The following is a 17,320-nucleotide window of genomic DNA, read 5'->3' on the forward strand; positions in this document are numbered from 1 at the left end:
CTTTGCCGTATTGGATTCGCTCTGACCTCGCCGTGGTGCGGAAGGCCACGGCATTTTAAAAATGATCGGCGTGGCCTGATCGGTGCGAGCATAAATGCATTCCAGTGATAAGATACACACTTGAGAGGAGAAATAGAAAGGAAGAATGGCAGCATTTAGTTATTAAATGAATGTGTAGGTCAACAGGGAAAAAACAAGAAAACCCCGAAGCAGAGGGAGCATGGGAACTTGGACACTAAATCCCTTCTGAATCTTTGTCCTTGACGTCCAGCTGGCTTCTTGTTGCCCCAGTTAAACCAATAGGGTGACTGGAAATAGTGCTTGCTTTGTGTGGCGACTGTAAACTGAGAAATTCTCTCCCTGCTTTCTGTCTCCTTCTATCCATATTCTGCATTTCACAGCTGAGTGTATTTTTTCGCTCCACGGTGGAAAAAGAGGAGCCGCGCGGTGGAGCTGCTGACTGTACTGTTGGGATTTATGCAAATCCACGTCTGTGTCCGTGCTCAACGTTGGTTCGCATCCCTGTCCTCAGCTGTAATGTGATTATCTTCGCTCTCGAGGGATGAATGTGTGGAAGTTTGTGTCTTGTCATTAAGACTGTAAATGACAGGGGTGGCACGGACAAAAAAGCCCGGGGGGAGTGCGAGGCCTGGTGGTGAGGGTGGGGGTTTGCTGGAGATTTGAGCCATCCCAGAGCTGCAGGCCACAATAGCATGTGTGGTGATTGTGTTGAAGGCTTGGCGTCCGGGCCTGTGGATTGTTGTGTTGGGGCTGAAGCTTTCGCTTTCCAAGCTTTCCCCCTCCTTCTCCTTCTTGTGGTTTGTTAGAAGTCTTTGTTCTTGGGGCGAGGGTCAATTTGAAAAGAAGTAAGGAGGATGGAAAACATGACCATGGCACCGGTCATGTGTGACCTCTCCACAATGCCACCGCCCTTCCATCTTTTTTTTGTTTTGTTTTATGTCATCCTGGCAGCCGCGAGCATCACGCGCAGATTTGAAAACCGGCAATGCTTTGGAATTTACATCCCCGCTAAATTTAGCGATGGGTTCCTGACCAGAAAACACATCCTCCAATTTCTGTCTATATTGGTCTGCCTGCGTCTTTCCGCTGATGCCTCTCTCACCAGCGCCTTTAGGACTTTTTTGGGGGGGGTTGTTTTTTTGCGAATGATTCTCCTCAACTCTTCCCAGAGTCTCTTCAGTTTATTCTATCCACATTATTTGTGCCCTCATCCAAGACGATAATCCGAGTCGTGCCAAAGATCCTCCCCAGATTTAATCCCCTGTAAATAACAAGCGATGCTCCCGGGAACAAACTGCTTCAATAAGATAGAGAGGAATAAATAATCATTACCAGGATGTAGCCTTTCCCAGAATGCACTCTAGAGATCTGTTTGATGTCAGCACAAGGCGACATGAGGAGGAGTGGAGTTCAGAAACACAAGCCGCACGTTGACATAAGCCCCCGTCCTGCTGCAGACTCTGTATATTTTGAAACGCCGGCCTAATTCACTCCATACTGCTGCTAATGGCAGCGCTGATGTCACTCAGCGCTCAGAAATTCTCACCGATCCGGTCTTTACAAAAGCCCATAAACATCTGCTGCTGTTCATAAGGCCAGACAGAAGCCAGTCTTACCTCCATGATCGTTACCACACAAATCTATGATCTTTCAAATGTATGATTTGGTGTCCGTCTGTGTACAGTTCAGAAACCTACGCAGAGGGACCAAAAGTTACTCCTAAACAAAAGTAATGAATGGTCTGACATTCAGTGGGCTCGGAGTAAACACTTCAGACAGGGTGGAGACGTTTAGGCCGATACACAAGACAAGTATGCTTTTATTTAACGAAAATAGAAAAATTTAAATATAGGTATTGCAAGATACGTGTAATGCGAGTGCAGACGGAGTCTTTTAGCACATTTATGTCTGCAGTACGTTGCAGAGCAAGTTGCCAGACGGGTCCTGTAAAGTGAGGCCATGGAGAGATTGGTGGAATTAATGTTAGTGTGTTTAATATTTAGTTCCTAGATAAACTTCGGCTGCATGGGAACGATTTTATGTAATTCTGAAACAAGAATCATGTCTCATTGCTGTGAAAACCACAGTGACACTCACAAGTGCAGCATATTAGAGTAAAATAAGCTGATGAAAAGTGTCTGTATCAGTTTGGCCTTTATTTTTAGTTTGTATGTACATGTACATGTTCTTTCTTGCCAGCTATAGTCTGAAGTGTAATTATGTCAAATGAAGAATCGCGTGCATGTACAGTAAACAAGGTCTGGGCGGCGGCCTGATGGGGTTTGTGGAAACCTGCTCCAGCTCTTACAGGTGGAGACCTTTCTGTCTTTGTAGGCTTTTTGTAGTTACAGGCTACAGTTATGGGTCTCGGCATAGGCGATATTTCCGCTTTAACCAGAATATTGGATTTCCCACCTGCTGCACAAGAGGAAACGTGTAGTTTCGGTTGGCCGATGAGTCATTATTTTTATATTCACACACTTTTCAAACATGAATAGATCCTCATTTTTCCATTTTTTCATTCAGAAAAAGCAGGTCATGATTTCTGAAAAATCTTTTTTTTTAAAAAAACACTATATATTATAAATATACATTTCTTTATTTATTTTACTTTGGTGAGGTGTTCCTTTAGGTAAACACATTGCATATCTCCAAACATCAGACTAGCACAAGCAGGTCGTGTTTATTCCCAGCCAACGTAAAAAGAAATGTACAGGAACATTTAGATAAAGCAAAACAATACACATTGAAACCAATGTAAACATAGTGTGTTGTGTTTGAGTTTAGGTATGAAAATACCACAAGGTTATACACAGTAGTCATGCTGTTTACTAATACTGAGGAGGATTTTACAAACATTCCTATGGGGCAGCCAAAAGCATGTTAAAGTAAATAATGATTATGCTTTATTTAATGCACATCTATAGGTTTACATGCATTAGCTGATAGACAGTTGCAGACCTAAAATTGGACGGTGCCTTGTTAGCAGGAGAGATGCATTTCTGTGGTACTCCCGAGGAGCCCTTGAGCAAGGCGTTGAGAAAGCAAATACTCAAAATGCCTGTCCAGCGCAGGTTACCTCTCTGACTCCTCTTCCCTCTTAGCGATTGTGTGCCTCCTTTTTGTATGTCCGCGTATTAAAAGACTGTAAAAACAGCCATTGTGGGACTACTAGAATATTCTCAGTTTCTTGCTCAGAAAAAATATTTGAAATAAATATCATCAGCCATTTAAAGGCCACAGTTAAAGTAGGATGCTTATCTTTTTAAAGAACTGTTGTTTCAAAAGGTAGTTGAATGGAAAATAGCATTAATAGTTATATTTTAGGGGGCAGCATCTAGCGGGCGTAGGCGGTACTGCAACTGGCTGTGACGTCGTTTTCTCCATCTGTGGTGCTTTTCAACATTGTGGGTGTTATTTAGAGCATTGTGAAGTTAACAACATGGGTGGCATGTCCTACATTACTGCCTGTCCGACATATATCTAATTAAGTCTACTTCCTGGGGGGAAAAAGGAGCAAAAATTCAACAGGTACCATTTTCACTACATCAAAATTCCCCATAGAGAGGCAGAAAAACACAAAAATGGGTCTGTTACTTTGTTTGTCTCACTCAGCTGGATGTGTCTCTTGCTGCAACTTTATTATGCTCCTTTTTTCCCCTAAAAAGCAATTCTTCCAATCAGTGCCCTTCTCTCCTAGGTTCCGTCTGTCTGCATATGTTTTGGAGGTCATTAATCGTCCCCTGCACAACATGCACCCCAGTAGATAATTACAGTCATTAAACTAATTAGGGAGCACATGGAGGGGGGGCTTCAGTCAGGCCCTGAGGCCTCACACTCTTGTTCTTTTTTACCCGGACGGCTGAGGTGGTCCTCTACACCCTGACTAAAGAAAAGGAGTGAATAGCTCTGGATTAATGCAATTTCCTGTTGGTGTAGCCTTGAGAGACCCTACCGACTTTGCTGCAGGCCAAGCAGCCGGAGTCATTAGCAGCCAGGGGTCCTTTCCATTTTCACATCCTCTCTTTTTCATTTCGGCTCATGTCATCAAAATCTCTGGATGTCAGAGCTGAAAGTAGTGCTATTTTAGTGCTCCTGTGGCAGAAAAGCACAGAAAAGGAGCAAAAAGAGATCAGAAGTGGCAGGAAAGGGAGGGAAGAGTGGTCAATCTGCAGACAGTGGTTTTGGGCATGCCCGGTGTATCATGTGATTCTCAAGCTAATATTATGGTTTGGTTGTGTGTGACACAGTGGGAGTTCTGGCAAAATAGGGCCATATAGCACACAACATACAGCTTTGATTATGGAGACAAATGGAACGGAGACTTAAAGTCACTGAGGACATGTTGAGACAGACCACAGAAAGTCCCTCGCACTTCCTCATGGCATTAGTCATGAAGGATGGCAAACGGCTGCCCCTTTTTTAGCAACGTATTTCCCGGCATTCTTGGTGTTGTACTTGGCTTGTGGGTCTTCAAACAAGAAAAAAAAGTCAACGCTAGGAAAGAACAAGGAACTCCATACAGATCTCCTCGGCTCACATATGAATGGAGTAAAATGTAGATCTTGTAAAGGCTCCAGGATACATGAACAAAGAAAAACATATGGAATCCTGCAAGATTGAAGATAACATCAGCACAAGCACATTAGAGTGGTGTGAGCTTCCAATATCACGTGTTGGGGGATCGAATTAAAACGGACAAGAAAACATTTGGTGCTGCAGAACTTTTGATCTCATCACAGCTGATGTTTCAACATTCCATCTTTTGGCTGGGACATTTTAAAACATATTTTCTGAAGCACTCATCTTCTGACTTATTGAAATGGATTATTAAGGGGCACTTTAATTAAGACTTTTAAATGATATTTACCTCCTTTACCTTCATTTCCTACTTTGCTGTATGCTGAGTTACTTTTGCTAGTAATTTCAATGACAATAAAGATGACAATATACAAATTTGCACTTTTGTTCATTGATTTTATTGATCGTTAGTCCAATTTTGCATGCATCAATTTAACAGTTTCCATATCCGAGAGGGGAGACATCAGCCCATGGAAGCTATGAAGACAGGACTCATAAAGGCTAGAAAACACACAATGCTACATGTATTCTATTTAAAACTAAACTAGCGAAGACACAACCCCTTTTCATGTGATATTCTGTAATTGAGTAGCAATTTCTGTCAATGGGAATCAATTATTGCTCTGCTTAATGCCCTGCTCTGTAATCAGTGTGACAGGTTGGAATAAAGTCAAGCTTCCCTCGAATGAACAAGTAAATAGAGCAATACCACCCAATTCTGACATCACCTGGATCATGAATACTTACAGTCACACTATTTTCAGCTCCTCTTTGATACTGCAAAGAATGCGGTGCTCTTTGTGGTATTTTACCTCTAGAGCCGATTCTGCCTTTAGGTGACTTTCTTGAGAGTTTGCAGAGGCATCTGGAAGCAGCTTACCTGAATGGAATGCTTTTAGTTTTAAAGTTAATACTTAAGGACATGCTTTTCCTGCTATGACAAGTGCTGCATTCCAATTCACATGCGATATTACTATCAAGTATGTCAGAAAAACATTCCGTGCCCCTCGGAGCATCAGGGGTCACGTGAAGGACACCACAAATGGCGCAATGACAAACAGCAACAGCCCTTCATTGGAAATCCATCTGCGGTATGGTTGTTGCCTCTATAACCTGAAGCCAAACCCTGCTGGTCTTCACCATAGAACCTTTTAGTTGAGGAGCTTTATTTCCCTCGGCTCCCCCTGGCCAGCAGAGGTGGACTCTACTGGGCATCATTGTGAAGCAGGGTGGGTCTATAAAAAGCACGGTGGTCTGGCTGCTTGACCTTGACTTGTCTTAAAATACAACCGTCAGGATTTTTCCAACCATCATATCGTCTTTTTTCTTCAGAGTGGGAAATTACCAGACAGACTGACGTTAACACAAACAACTTATATTTCCCCCGCAAGTGGAATTGTTTCTAATTCAGAGCCATCAAACCTAGATTCCACCTGAACATGACAGGTTAAACTGAAGACATCATTTCACATGTGGGCTCTGATGTGCACGGAAATGTCTGGATTGAGAAGCACTCAAGCATCCAGCTGCTTCTTCGCCTCAGGGATCACAGATATGATTGTTGCTGCCCGGTGATGAGTGTGATCAACATTAGTAAAACATCCCTGTCCTCTTTAACTACCAAGCAGAAGCCAGTTGCTTCTCATATAACGCTGATGCTAAAGAGAGTCCGGACTGTAACACTGACCAAAATGAACTTTTCTGCATCATGTAAGGTGAGAGGCAGGAATTCGCCCCGTTGGAGGCCCAGCAGACCCTCTCCTGATGGACTGAATTATTGATGGAACACTTTCCTCTGAATGGTACTAGCAGCGTCCCGCGTCTGGTGTAATACTTGTAAGATTTTCGCATGAAATCGCCGAAAGCAGAACATGTGCAATGCTTTTAGAAACAGGCCAGTTGCACTTTGGCTTTATGACCACAAGAGGTCAGAGTACATCCAAGAAGCCGCCCGATCTGCGTGAGTCTTAATAGGTTCCTGACATAATGAAAGCCTTGTTTTGCAAGAGTTCCTTCAGGGTTCTTGCTGCTTTTCCACCGCTTGGGTTTAAAGGTTTTAGGATCTTTAAGTGTGTGACTCAACATATTCCAGCAGAGAGGCTCCATGCTCTGAAGTGTTTTTCAGGGTTATGACATGAACAGGTTAAAGAGGTCTTGTTTTTGAAGTCCCGCACGGGCGAGGTGGTAGAGGAAGGGTCAAAAGTCACCCTCAGCGGCTGCTCTTACATATCCCGAGGCACTTCCTACATTTCCTGATTAAGTGTTATGGGTTATGTTTTCACTGGTCCTATTTGGTTGTCGGTTGGATCCCTGAGGACCTGAAGCCTTCTCAAGACAGCAGCTGGGTGTTTCCATTTAAATTTAATGTGCTCACAGCATTTCTGCTGAACTTTTACCTCTAAATGTATTGCAAGTCAACAGTTTGCCAACATCAGCATGTGAAACAGTTATCTTTTAATTAAAGTGACTTCTCTGTTTTCCGATGTCAGAATTTTGAATGCTGGCAGAAGTATATTTGTGTTGGATCAGTTTTATCAGCACTGTGTTGTTCTGCGTGTTCAACAATGCCTCGGCCTCTTTATGCTTGTTAATTTGTCAGGAGAACTGTTTTAAAACCTTAAAGCCCTTTGGTTGCCATAGCAACTATTCCAGCCACTGGAGGCAAAGGAGGTGCCGGAGCAGGTGGTGTCAAGAGCCCCAGTTATCTTGCGGAAGCATCAGCCTCAGCAGGACAAGTAGGAAGAAAAATTGAGTTTGACTATGTAATCTGATTCCCCCCCTCTCTCGCTCTCTCTCTATGCTCCCTTATGACATTATTAATCACATCCAACAGTTCCATAGGGCTGAACTGTATGTGGGATAAAGAAATTGAAACTTTTCTCCTGAATTTATGCAAAATCCAATTTTTGGTATTATTTGTCTTATTTATTGGAAATCATAATTAAGAATTCCAACAAACATCATTAAGAAAAATCCTAAAAAGTCAACAGCCAAATAAATAAATAAACAAAATTCAAATATTCAAATAGTTTGCAACAGGCATCCAGGCTCCAATACATTCATTTTTGATGCTAGATTACGTGAAATAAATTGTGTTTTTTTTCCCCCCACTGTACATTCAGGAGGCAAAGAACTCATTGCCCCAATCTTTTTGCCTATTTTGGACAATGACCACATGTTTCAACTAGGGGCTTTCATTTTATGTGTCCTGTCTGTGGTTCAGTGAGGTAAATCAAGCAAGCAGCAGCATGAGAGGAGCAAGAGCTAATTATAGTGTGAAACATCACTTATAAGTTAATATATCCAAATGTAAATAGTATTAATTCCCACACCAGGATTACAGATGGATTACAGAGAGACATAAATCCTCACCCATTTTGGGGAGGGGGTCATGCACCCGACAGTAACATCATTTGGACATAGTTACAAGGTCAGGAATAGACTTGTCAGCTCAGGCCGGATTCTATGTCAGTGTTCGGGTATTCAAGATCATCTACATCCCTCCTTCTACACATGTCATCATTTCTGTCGTCTCCTGGTCAAGGTGGGGACGGTGTAAAGGTGCTGCTGGTGTCTTTCTCTCACAGTCTCACAGCTGGACAGAAAAGATTAAGAGTGGGAGGAGAGCTGAAGAAATGGAGGGGAGGGAATTCAAAATCGTCAGCAAACAGGCAATTCCCTGATTCTCCCCTCTCTCTCTCTCTCTCTCTCTTCACCCCCTCCTCATACTCTCTCTCTGTCTGTCTCTCTCTCTCTCCCCCTCCTATACAGACAGATCCACCGATGCATCAGCTGGCATCCGTTCTCTTGACTTTCCCTCTCACCGTCTGTCCTCAGCTCCTCTGCGACATCTACGTTTTTCACCCCCAATCCTTCTTCCTCGTCCTCTCGCCGCCATGGTGAACAGATAACTGCCCGGCCATCCTGAGACCATGGGTGCCTGCCTCTGCAAAGGTCACAAAGGTCAGTGCTATCAAATTTGTACCACTGTTTGTCTGGTTGGATCGACCTGCAGGAAGAATCTGGCCGCAGTCAAAGTTAAAAGAAAAGAAATTAACTTTTAGAAAAAGTTGCACCACCCTTTTGTGAGGGATCACTATGAATGAGGAGTCAGGAGCAGATATGGAAGTGTGAAACCAGTGCAAACACTTGTAGCCGGATGAAAAACGATCGGATGAAATTATGCTGTGAAAAAAAAAGCAAGCTCATTTTCAGGTGTGTATTTTCACAGCTCCGTGCTTCTAAAACAAGATCTGTGGGAGGGAGGTTGAAGAGAGGGATTTTTAGGATCGGAAACAGGTGACAGTGGCTTTAGGTCTTCCTACACAGTCTCAATGACCCGATGATGCTGTGTCTTCTCCTATGGAAACACTGTAGCATCTGTATAATGTGGCAGCTCAGCCAAAGGAACACTAAAAATATTGATCTGTCGCTGGGCAGAGGAAATAAACTGCTTTCTCTGTTGTTTTACGTGTGACATTTACGTCCCCACACCTGTTTTTTTCACCTGCATGTGTGAAGCAGTCAGTGTTCCCTAAGACAAAGTCAGCGTTGTTCAGGATGGCTCCAGTTTGACAAGCCAGCGGAGACTGGAGTGATGCGCATTTAGGTGGGGAATACAGAGGGAGGGCAGATGTGATGGGTGAGACCAACAGATAAGAGAACAACACGAGTCCAGTGCGACTGAGAAAGAGAGAGAGAAATCATTGTAGGATTTAACCCGCCATGAGGGTTGCTTTAGCAATTATGATGGATTTCTTGACCTGCTAATTTCCTCTAATGAGCATAGAGACCAAACATCTGTGTGTGTGTGTGTGTGTGTGTGTGTGTGTGTTGATGACACAGGTAAATGGAAAGTGATTACTTGTCCTCTGTTGCTGTATTGTTTCTATAGTGACCGCCAACCCCTTCTATATTTAACATGGGAAACCCCAATTTACAAATATGTATATATGACTGAGTGCGTTAAATAACCCAAGTGTGTGTGTGTGTGTGTGTGTGTGATCGCTGTCAATTATAAAGCAAATATTAGAACATGAGTATTCGATGCCCCCCCCCCCCCTCCCTGTATCTCTCTTATGTATTAACCTCACCCGACCACTGACAAATAGCATTTGCTTTTATGGGTTTAACATGTACCATTATGGGTGATCCCCTAGATTTCCACCATCCCATGACAGTAACTCAGGACCAGACGGAAGAGGGCCAACCATCTTCTCCTAAGGTGAGTTCTCAGCGACGTCTTTATGGATTCTGCCAGATGTTTATTCTCCACTGGCCTGGAGGCAGTCTATATAGCTTCCATCTCCCACAAACATCAAACCCGACACGATAAGCAAGATAAAGCTGAAAATATGATAGTCCTGGTTCCTTTACAAGGCTGGATTTAGATTCTGATGAAACACACTGATTTTGTTGAAATGTTTACAGAAATTAGACATCGGCTAAGTGAACTTGAGCGAGGGGATGACACCAAGACACCTGCCCCTACTCCAATGGTGTTCAACGCTTTGAGACGTGCATACAGCGATTATTACCTAGCAGAGACAAAGAAAAGTGTGAGATTCCAGAGTCACAAGGGGGCATTTTTTGGGGGGGGGGATTTCATTTGATGAGCCCAGACTAGATTGTTTTGACCATAAGACTAGACTCTACAAGCCACAAACACGTCATCGTCACTGGGAATGACAGCAGTGGCAGCCTCGTGCTGTGGGGAAGGTTCTATTCAGCAGGTCCTGGAAGGTTTAAAAAAGGTGAACCTTTCACAATGAAAATGCCTCTGCAGTACGCAGGTGTCAAAGCCTGAAAGAGAGTCTCTAGCACAGACGCAGAGCTCTGCATTGTTGAAGAAATGTGGAAGAAAAAAGACAGAAGAAAAGCGGAACAACAATCGAGGTGCCACACAGTTTTGTCGAAGTTCTAAATTGTCAATAGTTGACCAAAGCTCGCAAACATTTAAAAGGAACAGAATGAAAGGGAGGCACTTGGAAATGAGCATATTGTATTCGAATCTTCCATCAGAGAGGACGGCCTGTGGTGTCCCCAGTAGGGTTGATTAACAAAAGCCCACGTATCCCTCCGCCAGGGCTGAATAATCTTTAATCTGACACGGTACTTTATGAAAAACTCCTGAAGTCTATTTTAATGCCGTATGACCAACACACACACACACACACACGCACACACACACACACACACACACACACACACACACACCACCAGTGTGGAAATCATTAGTTTTTATATGCATATACATGATTTCTATGCAAATATTGAGCATTAAAAAAAATAAACCATGCAGTCATGCATGACATTAATGAAAATGGAAAATTCTGTGCTCACTGACATATTTATCTTAGAGCTGTTCTCCCACTATATCTAATCCTTCTTAATCAGTATAGGTGGTCACCTATTTTGAATAATTTTTCAAAATGATTACCTTCTATATTGGGAAAATAGCAGTTCTTCAGATGGAAGAACAAAGAACTTGGAGAGGCTGGTTTTGCTATAAATCAGGTGACAAATTTTACATTTAAACCATTTCCATGCAGAATTCCACTTCCTACAAATCCTATATTTGGAAGTTTGGGCAGAATTATGCACACTATATGAAACAGTGAGCGGAGCGTCGACATTGTGGACAGCCACTCTAAATGGGCTGATGCTTCAACAACACTGTATTTCAGTCTGAGTGCACAGGCTGCAGGGTCCTAGCTATCCTGGGAGATGAATGGAGCTGAAAATGGGGTGTACGTGGACTGACTCATCACAGACAATAAGATCTAGCAAAGGCTGTTGATAAACTGTGCTTTGGTACTTGTGTGTAGGTGTGGGTGTGTGTGTGTGTGTGTCTGTTCCGAGAAGAAACCCACCAAAAGGACAATGATGACGACAACCTGTAATGAAGCTATTTTCTTCAATCAACATCCAGCACAACCACCAGATTTCCCCCTTTCATCATCGATAAAAACGTTATAATCCCTGTCCTTTTGTTCCCCATGTTTCCCAGGATGCTGAGAATCCCTCCAACGGCAGCGTCACGGCTAAATCCGACGGCTATGACATCGGCGTGCTGGCCACCTCCACTTTAATGGGTGAGACGGACATGCAGTCAGCTCCAGCTGGTGCTGTTTTTCAGTCTGAATCAAACATGAGAATCAGAAAGTTGCATTCTGGGAAATTGCATTAGTAACCAATGGAGGCTAATACGCCCTCCCCCATCAGATGTAGTGTACTAGCTGTATACAGACATGAGCAAACACAAACACAAACACAAACACACACACACACACACACACACACACACACACACATTTCCTCCTCCAGTTTTGAAGGATTCTGCTTTTGAGTTTAGCTTCCTCTTCTTTTCCACATCGTCAATGCTTTTTCTCCCATCCAGTTTGTCTGACTCATCTCTACGGCTCTTCTTGTTCTGCAGGGGGTTAATTATCTCAAATAATATTATGCCTTGTTGAACCTTTCCCAGTGAAAGCTCCTTTATGACCTTGACATTCTAATTGTTATGAATACAGCAGACAGACAGCTGACACCTGCTTTCGGTCTGACAAGAATCCGCGTATTAAATGTAGCATACAAATTATTTTTGTTGAGATTTGCATAAAATCCCTTTTCTGGGGGCAATGAAAGAGCTGCTGCAATTAAAGTGCTGCTGAAGCCTAATGTTAAAATCACATTTTCCCGTGCTTGTTAGAGGACAAAAAAGCTCAAATCCAGACATTCAGTCCAAAATTCAAAATAGGATTTATTAGAATCAGGCTGAAATCATAAAAAACAGCTATCAGATTAGACAGACAGACAGACAGACAGACAGACAGACAGACAGACAGACAGACAGACAGACAGACAGACAGACAGACAGACAGATAGATAGACAGATAGATAGATAGATAGATAGATAGATAGATAGATAGATAGATAGATAGATAGATAGATAGATCTTCCCTCTCCCTGGATACATCCTGCAGCTCTTCAGGTGTTCCCAGGCCAGTTCCTCCAGCCTGTCCTTTGCCCCTGTGATTTCCTCCTGAGGGAGGTGTCTGGGGGACATCTGATACAGATGCCAAGCCGCTTCAGCAGGCTGCTCTCCGTGCTCCTCCGGGGTGGCAGAATTCCTCAACCCATCTCTAAAGTGGGGTAAACCCATAACGGGGCTGTTTTTGTCCTTATTTATCCCCTCCCCAACAGGCAAACACCCAATTATCTTATGTCTTATGAGATTGTACTATAAGATTGTCTTTAATCAAGGTGTGTTAAGAGTGAATTTGTAACAGTCGGGTCTGACAAATATAGATTTTGAATTTGTTTAATATTTCTGACCAAAAATCTTCATCTGTCTGGGCAAAGCTGAGTCAGGAGAATTGTGTCGTAGAATGGAATGTAGCAATCGAAGAGTGAGGTGACAGAAGAACAAGGAAGCATGCGCAAATACAAAAAAGCATGTTCGTGCTGCCTCCAGGATTTTCTGCTCAAACTCTTTTTTTAGTTAAATTCAGTCTCAGAGCATCACCGCAGGTTGTTGCCATGTTCCTTCTTTGTTTGATCTTGTGTGATCTGACAAGATTTCTGCATTGGAGGATGAGCTCCTAGATTGGTGGTGGGGCAGAATTGGTGGTATTCGTAGAACATGTGTGGACTGTTTGGGGGGACTCTCACAAACCCTCAAGCACCCTGTGAAGGGGGTGTAGAGCTGGTCCAGTGTTCCACAACCACGGAATCTGCATTGTCCCTCCTGAATTAGGCTATTAGGCTTCTAAATAACCAGACCATGAAAGCATCTTTGGCTGCCCAGATTTGCTCATTTCTGTCTGAGAGATGCGCTTTGCATAATTCAGTAGGTCTATTCTTGTAAAGTAACTTATTCTGTACTGACGTCAAGTGTGGGAAAAACACGCTAAATACAGGTCTCAGAGCACCCCGGTAAACAGTCCTGTCAGCTCAGAAATGTTTGTCACGGCTGTCACTGTCATCTGGTATGTGTGCACATTAGAAAAGGGGAAAAAAAGGAAGCTTTTTTTTTACATAGCGTCAACAAAGATTTGCAGTTTTTGGATTGCAACCATTCACATCTCACACACATTTTCCTAAAATCTTGATTTAGGTGGAAATACGGCCAGTGAATGTCAAGTACTGAATTGAAGAGCCAATAATAGTGTCGTGCTGTAGGCAGATAGCTTAAACAGATGCAACTGCGGCTTCCTCCCAGACAGTGAGGCGAAACAGAGCCTCGCGACGGTGGCGTCTCAGTGCTAACGCAGGGTGAGACAGTGGGTGTTAGTGCACAGCAAAACAAGCGTCTCTAGGTGTCGAGCAAATGAAAATAACATGTTGTGATGCTTTCCTCGGGTACAATTAGCATAGGCTGCCAGCTCTCCAGGCTCCCATCTTCTATCAAATCGCATCTACACCTTGAGTGCTTCATTCCTCCTCTTCCTTGTCTTGCCGTTATTCATGTCTTTTAAAGTTTGCTTTAACCTTTCATCACTGTTCTCTCCGCGCACTCTTTCTCCATTTGCTCTGGCTGCCATTTCACATCTCTTTGATATGCCGCAATATGCTCAGCTCACATTTGTTTTAAGTGCGTTTCTTTGTTTCCTTCTATGTGTCTGCCCAAATCTCTAGTGATCAAAATAAATTCAGGGCTTCTTTTGAAGTAATGAATACGATGAATGCGGATATGGGATGTGGAACATCAAATACTGTTTCAGTTGGAGGAAGAAACACATCAGATCTTTGGCTTCAAACTGAGGGGGTGATGAGAGATTGTGTTTGGGTTTGTAATGTGTATTGGTGACTTACAGATCCAGGGTTTAGAATGCCTCTTAAACCAGAGCAGCTCAATATACATTTGAATGTAAAGATCTTTGGTTGTAGCTATAAATAGGTCAATCATTGGCCCCTGAAGCAGCAGCAGAAGCCGTTATTTTAGCATAAATCTTCACACATTTTATAACTGTTCTCATGTGGAATCACAGTAACTATACCTCTTCTGCATATTTAATGAGTGTCTTATATTCTAATGTAGCAAATCACCTAAACAGCCAATTCTTTTTTAAACTTAAATCTGAAAGCACTACTTTTACATAACGGCTGGGTCAAACTGGATTATCTTCTTAAATGCAGCACATTGTCTTCCACGGAATCTTCATTTTATAGCTATAATTTTTTTGATTAAACAGTGTTTTCACAGGATGTTGCCACACATCTTGCAGTTTTTAACCAGTCTGTAATTGTCTGTTTTCTCAGCAGCCATTGTTGAAAGCTGTCAATGATGTGCAATCTGGGATGGATAAAAAAAGAACTCTGCAATCACTTTTCTCACGCTGCTCTGAAATTGTTGCTTGCAAAGTGAATCCACTTCACTGCCCAACCAAAAAAAAAGATTAAAAAAATTCAAATATCAACCATTACTGTAATACTGTAACTGCGGTTTATCCAGAAGACATTAACAGCAGGCTAACAGCTTCTACTGTTCTGCTTTTTTGGCATACAAACCCTTTGCTGAGCTGTCAAAAGGACACAGATATGTCTGAGGCAGATATAATGACAAACCTTTCCTAGTTCCTGGATACAGCTGCTGCTCTCATTGGATATGCTGTTCTAAGTTGTCGGAGACGATGTTGTGTTGAACAGGAATTCCAATCTGGAAAAGCATTGACTTTTGCTGAGAAAATGCCATCTTTTGAATTATACCAAAGTAATTCTCTTTAAATCCTTTGACTAAGCTTTGGAGGTCTGAAGTCATTCCAGTACTTTCTTTTCCTGTCTAAAATCACTTTGCGCTGAGTCCATTTTCATCTCCTACATTTCATTTTCGACTGCTTTCCACATCTAAAGAATTTCCTCTTTCATGCTTTAAATTGGTAAATTGGTAGCTTGCTTGGCAATCATCTTCTCCTCTAATGGTCAGAATCTTGATTTCCTTCTTCTGTATTCAGGTCTGGTGGCCACAATAAAGGAACACATCACCAAGCCAACGGCAATGGCCCAGGGGAGAGTGGCTCACCTGATTGAGTGGAAGGGCTGGGGTGGAGGGGGTGACACCACGGGAGGTTGGAGTGGCACCTGGGGCAAGGGAAGCGGAGGCTGGGGGGGCGTGGGGGCCGATCTGCAGGAGGACGAACAGTTCTACTCCCAAATGACGGACGAGATCAAAGAGGCTCGCTTTGCTGCAGGTGAGTCAGGAGGATGAATTTGATTCTAGATAAAAAAGATGATGTTACTGGAGATGATCGCCCTGGACATTGTTTTTTGTCGTTTGATGTCATTTGTGGAGGGGTGGTTCAATAGTCCCTATGACAGTAGGAGAGAGAATCAAATCCGAAGCGCTGATTTGATTTCCCCTCTTTGAGATGGTGGCTGGGAAAAAAATAAAAGACTGCAGGAAGTGGAAAAACATGCTTGGCTTTTTGTTTACAGGAGTAGCAGAGCAGTTTGCCCTGGCTGAGGCGGCCATGAATGTCTGGTCCATGAACGACGGCATAGATCAGCCCTCCACCAGCCTGCAAGGTTTGAGCACAGAAAAAACTCATTCAGCCGAATGTCTGCTATTGTACTGTGAACGGCAAATCCATACAGGCCAACGAGTCAGACGTTTTTGTTGAATCCACCCGTGATCTCTTTAATAAGTCACCTTTTCCTTTGGGTGCAGGATCAGATGAGCAGCACCGATAGCAGGATATAAGTCCCATAACTCAATTTATGGGAATTACAATACAGCGCGTATGTTGGAGGATGGAAAATATTTAACTTTAAATATTTCAGGGCTTAATATCCTATTCTTCACATCATTATTTTTCTGTGTTTTGAACCCCCGATGCACAATAATACTTCAGAACACCCAGATCTTAGTAAGAGCTTGAAGATCTGCAGCTTCCTGTGCCTCCTTCTTTTTCTATGCTCCTGAGACCCACAGTTGATGACATTTTTATCCCTCCGCAGCCTCACAAAGCCACCTCTTGCCTCAGTTCGTGATGGATGGCGGCTGCATCAGCATCCCCCAGCATCTGTACACCATCCACAGCCAGGCCTACAGTGGCAGCACCGAGGCACACCTTGTTCCTCGGCCAGTGGCGGAATCCATCTCCCCCATGTCACACGCTCAGCAGAACGGGGAACCTCGCTTTGACGACACTGTGACCCTGGAGGCCGTCGTCCGACATGTAGACAGCAGCTCGCTGTCTGAGGATGATGTTTTTTACAACTAGGATTACCTAGAAGCCGCGGGGGATCGCCAAAATGAGAGGACCCGAGCCTCGACCACCAGCAATGATGGACAGAGATTAGATAAATGAAACAGAGGCAGACATGTGAGAGTATTTCAAAAGACCTTTTCTCATGTGGCTGGTCTGGAAAAAATATTCGCGTTCCCCAAGGTGGAGCTTTTCAAACTGGACAAAACTTCGCTGTGAAAATGCATTTATTTTTTAATTGCTGGACTCGTCAAGTGTCAAAAACAAGATTGTTGTTTGTCACAAAACATGTATAATATACAGGCTGTGTAAGAGATTGGGTGAAATGATGGACTAAATTTTGTTTGGAAGGAAGCTATTGTGCAACATGTTTGCTGTCTTTGATATTCTTATCTTAAAACGATGGAGGGAAATCTGTCGTGTGTGTGTGTGTGTGTGTATGTGTGTGAGCCTCATATTTTTCACACGTTTCACAGGAGTAGGAACGAGAAAAACAAAGGGAAAAGGTT

The 17,320-nt window shown here is 43.1% G+C and overlaps 1 protein-coding gene across 1 annotated transcript; it reads left to right on the forward strand.

Moving 5' to 3' along the window:
- Positions 1-8,368: 8,368 nt before the first annotated feature.
- Positions 8,369-17,229, forward strand: fam131c (family with sequence similarity 131 member C). The gene is made up of 6 exons (XM_003962953.2): positions 8,369-8,565; positions 9,762-9,826; positions 11,612-11,696; positions 15,558-15,794; positions 16,039-16,128; positions 16,561-17,229. The coding sequence occupies exons 1-6, from the start codon at positions 8,535-8,537 to the stop codon at positions 16,824-16,826; spliced, it is 774 nt and encodes a 257-aa protein (XP_003963002.2). The 5' UTR covers positions 8,369-8,534; the 3' UTR covers positions 16,827-17,229.
- Positions 17,230-17,320: the final 91 nt, after the last annotated feature.

The sequence above is a fragment of the Takifugu rubripes genome, chromosome 3 (assembly GCF_901000725.2).
Source record: "Takifugu rubripes chromosome 3, fTakRub1.2, whole genome shotgun sequence".
Lineage (NCBI taxonomy): Eukaryota > Metazoa > Chordata > Actinopteri > Tetraodontiformes > Tetraodontidae > Takifugu > Takifugu rubripes.